Source organism: Dendropsophus ebraccatus, chromosome 2 (assembly GCF_027789765.1).
Source record: "Dendropsophus ebraccatus isolate aDenEbr1 chromosome 2, aDenEbr1.pat, whole genome shotgun sequence".
NCBI lineage: Eukaryota > Metazoa > Chordata > Amphibia > Anura > Hylidae > Dendropsophus > Dendropsophus ebraccatus.
The window spans coordinates 170,412,565-170,418,583 of NC_091455.1; the positions used below are offsets into that span (position 1 = coordinate 170,412,565).

The 6,019-nt window shown below is 43.7% G+C and overlaps 1 protein-coding gene across 2 annotated transcripts in view; it reads left to right on the forward strand.

The window, feature by feature from the left end:
- DAZL (deleted in azoospermia like) overlaps window positions 1-5,306 on the forward strand; it is a 47,985-nt gene extending 42,679 nt beyond the window's left edge. For both annotated transcript variants that reach the window (XM_069958704.1, XM_069958705.1), the window contains one exon: window positions 2,846-5,306. In XM_069958704.1, coding sequence (XP_069814805.1) covers window positions 2,846-2,917 — 72 coding nt within the window. In that variant the 3' untranslated portion in view covers window positions 2,918-5,306. The remainder of the gene's footprint in view (window positions 1-2,845) is intronic.
- Window positions 5,307-6,019: the final 713 nt, after the last annotated feature.

Here is a 6,019-nt window from a genome sequence, read left to right on the forward strand (position 1 = left end):
TTATTGTCTGCTTTTTGGGTGGGTGTCGAAGTGGCGTTGGATTTGGTGGTGCATTGAGATCGCCCTGTTGTCTGGGGAGTAAGGAATTTGTCCATATCCGAATGAGAATGTAAAATCTTGTTGGCGCTGATCCTTGAGAGGTAAACTAGGTCATATCACTGAAGTTGAAAAATCTTAGGTGCTGATGAGAGTACAAACAGTCTTGTCCGTATCGGACTTGGCCTCCGGCCAGGAGTGGGTCTCACAATCGGTGTGTTAGTAATAAAAGGTGGCCACTGCAAGGTGTGCCGCTCCGGAGGTCAATCACTGTGTAAGGGGCTAGATGGTGAAGTAAGAGTCACTGTCCTTTATGGGGCTCCGTTGTATGTTAAGGTATGGAAACATGGAGTGATTGGGACAGTGGTGATTCAAGATTGTATAGACTGGTTGTTGGCCACCAGTATGCCGGGGGGGGGGGGGGGGGGGGGCTTGTGAGTGTTTACTGTTGAAAGGCCAGCACATTCACATATAGAAAATGAGGTCAGGAAATATTCAAGTTTGTAAAAAGAATCCAACAGGGCAAAACCCACAGACAATTAGTATTGAGCACAATGGGTGTTGCAGTGCAGCTAAAGATTCGGCCAGTAGGTGGTGCTGTGCGCTTGAATACAGCTGCTGGAGGGTTTTTGTGAGCACAGCAATAGAATGCCGGTAGGAGGATAGAGGGATATAATTTTTCCTCTGCTGTTGTGCTCTGCAGGTGTTTTTAGACAATAGGAGCTTCCTGAGGGATGGAAGCTGAGTAATCTCAGTTGTGGTGCTGCTGACTGGGAATTATATGTCCCTGGATGAGGAGTCACGAGGGGGAGGCTGCTATCACCACCGCACTGGGCAGTGAGCAGGGAGGAGGCGGATCTCAAGATGGCGCCCGGCCGCGTGGACCAAGGAGCAGGGAGGTACAAGACGCCCCGGCAGTGTGTGGGTTGGGGTTGCCCTGGGCGTTTAGGAGCTGAGACCCCCGGTATATTGGAGTCACTCCCAGCGGGGTAGGGGTCCCGTGCGGGGGCTGCTCCAGAGCAACACTGCCCCCCTCAGTGGCGGGTCCGGCGGGAGGGTGATACGCCAACCAGTCCCCCCTGGTAAACCTCTGTGTCCTCGCGGTGGCGTGCTGCGTCGGCCCCGGTGAGTCTGGAGGAGCAGGAGCTGTAAGACTGCGGCCACTGGGCCCGGCGGTATGCCGCTTATTTTTAGTCAGGAGCCCTGTGGTACGGTTCGGACGGTGCCCCTTTCCTTTCTGAGTTCTGGTTGGGCAATTTCGGGCTGGGGGTAGGGGTTTTTAGGGCAGAAAGCCCTTTTTTTTGGGGCGCCTTTCAGGACGGAGCTCTAGCTCAAGCGTCCGCTTCGGTTCGCTGCTAGCCACGCCCCCCATCTGAACCCCTTTAACATAAGTAGATGTATGTCTGGGGCTGATGCGCGTTAGCACAGCAATCTCTCCTAATGATTATTAATCCTTTAGGGCAGAGGTGGGGAACCTTTTCTACGTCGACGGCCAGTCGGGCATTAATAAAATCATTTGAGGGCCTCATACTGTGCGCGGCAGTTAGTAGCGTGAGTTTGCAGCACCTGGGGCAAGGCAAAGTATCGTTCCCCTGGCTATTGTAGTTAACCCCCAGTGATGCCCCTTGTAGTCTAGTTATCACCCCACCCCCAAGTGAATGCCCCTAGTAGGCCTAGTTTACCTCCCCAGTCATGACCTTAGTTAACCTCCCCAGTCATGTCCTTGGTAGCCTAGTTAACCTCCCCAGTCATGTCCCTGGTAGCCTAGTTAACCTCCCCAGTCATGTCCTAGGTAGCCTAGTTACCCCCCCCCCCCCCCAGCATGCTCCTGCTTCAGTCTCCCAGCCCCCGCTCACTGACAGCCCACTCTGCTATTCACTGAGCTGTCCTGCTGCTAGCCAGTGATTGGCTGAGTGGGCTGTCAGTGTGCGGGGCTGGGTAACTGAAGCAGGAGTGCACGAAGGGATCGCGGGCAGATAAGCAATGGCTGTTTATTTTTATTTTTTTTAACCCAAGGCAGCTAAATGGTTCATCTAGGTCATCATTTATATTTTCATAGTGGAATGAAAATCCTCTGCGACAGTGTAGGGCTAGGCTGTAATGGTATCGAGTAACGCAGCAGAGTCGCACCCTTAGGGTCTATTCACACGTCAGTATATTTTCCAATCCGCAATTTTGAATCCGTAAGCAATCCGCAAATTTTCATCCGTATTGCATCCGAAAATACGGACCTTATAGAGTTGTATTGGGTGTGTCAGTTAACTGTCCGTACTAGGGCCGTTTTTTTTTTTTTTTTTTTTTTTTTTTTTTGCGGAACGGATTGCAGCCCAGTACACAACACGGATGTGTGTATGGGTCCATTGAAATACATTGGTCCTATTTTTCTGCGGATCCGCAATTGCAGACAGGAACAGTTTGTGTGAATAGGACCTTAGGGTTGTAGAGAAATGTAGAAACCCTTTTATGATATCTGAAAACCCAGAAAAAAAATTACACAAAGATAAACAAATACACTAGACCTCTCTATACCACTGCATCCATGGGACTTAGCATCACATGGCCCTGTCAGCAGAGATCTGGTGTACACATGGGACCAGCTGGAAGCTTCTGCTTTTTTTTTATGCTGGAATCACTTTTGGATAACTGATACAAATTACTAATCAATTGATCTGTATTAGGGCTTTTCTAATGGTGTATGTACTGTATGTATTTATGTAGTCTTAATGGATTGGGACTGTAAACCCAACGGAATGTTAGTGTTTTTTTGTTTGCCTGTGTTATCTAATGCCTTTTTCGTATTCTTTTTAAGGACAGAAGAGTGCATCATTTTAGAAGAAGCAGATCTGTTTTTAAGTCAAGTGTTGACAAAAATGACGTTTAGGATACACACCGCCACAGTTAATGCTAAATGTTAATATTAAAGTTTGTTAATGCTGTTTGAACCTAAAAGGGTAACTATCATTTCATAGAACTATTGCCGTGAAATTTGGAAATGATGGTTACCCTTTAGTATTTTGTTAGGATTTATACATATTGTATGCACAGTATACAGAAATCTAACTAGCTGTGCTCATATTGTTTGTTAGCACTTTTTTTCTGAAACCAGTTAGCACTTAAAATTGTTAGTCAGCTAGGGATGTCACTATTGATCGGTGACTGTTTTAAGTTCATTGTAAAAGTTTAAAGTTCTGCACTTTCACTCTCACTTTTCATTGGTTATTTGATTGCACAGTATGTGTTCACGTTTACCACTTCGATAGTTTAAAACGATGTGTGCTTCCCCCCCAAACATTTTCACTATGTACCACACAACCCTTTACTAAGACACCATGTATAGGTATATTGTACTTTTCTTTTAAATTCCTGCACAAATGTAGGGTTTTTAAAAAAATAAAAATATTTTATCGGCATAAAAAACTATAGTTAATATTCCCATTATAATTCAGTTTAGATGAGAAATTTAGTTAAACTTTTTCCCACTGCTATTGACATTTAAAGGTGGCGTGTAGGATTAGAAAACAGGTTTGTGGTTTTCCCATAAACGTCAACACCCTTGTTCATTGACTGGATCTGACGTTGCCGCTTGTCCCCATTCAGGTGAATAGGGTTGAATTGCAATACCAGAGACAATTGAGGACTGACTGCTTTGTGTCTTTCTCCTCTGGACATCCTATTTTCATGCATCTTCCCAATTATGTTCAACTGTATTTAATCTGTCAAAGAAAAATGAGGCAACCAATTGGAGTACAGCCTTTGTTTTTCAAAAGCAGATTATGACATTAAATCCACTTTGTGGTTGCTGTGAACAACAATACAGGTTTTAAAGGGATATCTGACATGCTCAAAAAGGGGTGATCTCTCCCTATTGCACACAGGGCGCTGAGGATGAAGGCATGTCTCTTACCCTCGTTCTTGATCAGTTTGTAGTGTAATCCCTTGTCCTGTAAGGCCATTTGGAGCTCTAGGGGTGGGGCTTCTGGCCCAGCCGCTCTGCTAATAATCATTAGGAGAGGCAGGCCTGCTGAGGAGTGGATTGGCACTATGGGGCAGTGCTCCAAACGGCCTTACCAGACACAGGATTACACTAGAAACTGTATGGAAACTGTGCCAAGGTTTATGATAAGAGACATACAATCATCATTAGCACCCTGTGTGCAATAGGGAGATTTGTCTAACCTGCTGATGGTTCCCCTTTAAAGGGTTTTTCTAGTACTTTAGTGGAGGTAAAATTCTTGGCACCACTATGAATCCTCTGATGAGAGGGTACTCAGAGCTCAGGCCTCTTCATTATTTGACACAGCACTGAACACCTGGATGCACATATTCCGTATTTATGGTACATAAGCAGACTGTATGTCACAAACTGAACACATAACATAACAGCATAATTTATTATGATGCAGTGAGATCTGAAACCGTAAGCTACTGTACTGACACAGCCATGTTAGTTCAGTAGCAAAGGTCTTTAACTGTTTTGGAGCTCACTGCATCATAATGAATTATGCTGCAGGGTGTGCCGACAGTTCAGTCTGTTAGTCTGCTTATGGACCATATATATATATATATATATATATATATATATATATATATATATATATATATATATATATATATATATATATATATATATATAATTTATTATTATACGGAACTTGTGCATCCAGCTTACACGTTGCAGTGCCTCATATCACATGTAGCCCAGTCTCACTCTCTTTTGTTGGAGTTTATATTAAGCTGCAGCACCTGGCACAGTCACAACAATATTGACAGGATCCTGGGAGTCTGGTCCCCACTTACACTGATCTTACTAGATAGTTTAGTTCCAGACCCTTTCTTCTGACACTTTCTCCTTGTAGAAAATTACCCTTATTTAAATGCCTTTTTAAATTATGTTTTTTTTTGTGGTTGTTGCATAAAGTAGTTACACCAGTTTGTATAGTAGTAACTATCATGAAAGATCATTTTAGATGTATCGAGGGGCAGCACAAAATCTTTCTATTGGGAGGGAGGAAAGTGGAAGTTACATTTTTTTTTTTTGTCCCCCACATACTGTGTCCTCATTGTAGGAGAGTTGTTTGCATGATGCTATAGCCACCTGTTATTAAAACATTTTAAAGTGTTTTTTTTCTTGTGTTTTTGGAATATTGGGAATCCGATTTTTGTATTTTAAGACCGTATATTAAAATGGGGACATGTTACTAACAGAAGGATTTGTAGTATTTGAGTGAGATAGTTTTGTATAATAAAATCTGCACCTATAAACATTGAAAGTTATAGTCATTTCTGCAGCATGATGGTTTATATGTTGTCTGCATGTATAACAGGCATAATATGCTATGAAAAATATTGCAGAATCTGGGATAGACTGAAAAGGGCCGAAAGTGAGCCCAAACTTATTGTGGTAGGAAGTAAAGGTTTTGTCTTAACAGCAGAGGAAGAAAAAGCTCAGGAGTAATACACATTGCATAAAAAATGGCCGACGTGTGTCATTTTCAACTTTATCAGCCTATTTCTTAAAGGGCAATGCCTGTGTTTTTGATGGTCAATGACTGGTTCCACTGTGAGATGTTAGCAGATGAATGACAGCTTGCCCAGCTCCGATTGGCCGAGGAAGCTGTCAGTCATGTGATGCTGCTGGCCGGGGACAAGATGTCGCCATCTGGAGCTCTGAGGATGGTGGGAAATTCAAACAGAGCCCGACCGGGGGGGTGAGGGGGGGGGGGTTAGTATAGCGCAATTGTTTAAACTGTCTGCATCACTGATTTCTAAGGATGAGTAAACTTAGAGCGTGCTCTTGTTCGTCCAAGGCCGAATCCATGTTTTCCAGGCAGCCTTAGGGTTGGATCCAACTTCTGCAGACACTGCTTATCAAATGCCGCACATTAGGATTTGGTGGAACCAAAGCATGCTTGAGATTCACTCATCTCTACATACAATTAATGTTAGTGTAATAGTGAAACTGACCTACATTGACTAAGTGCAC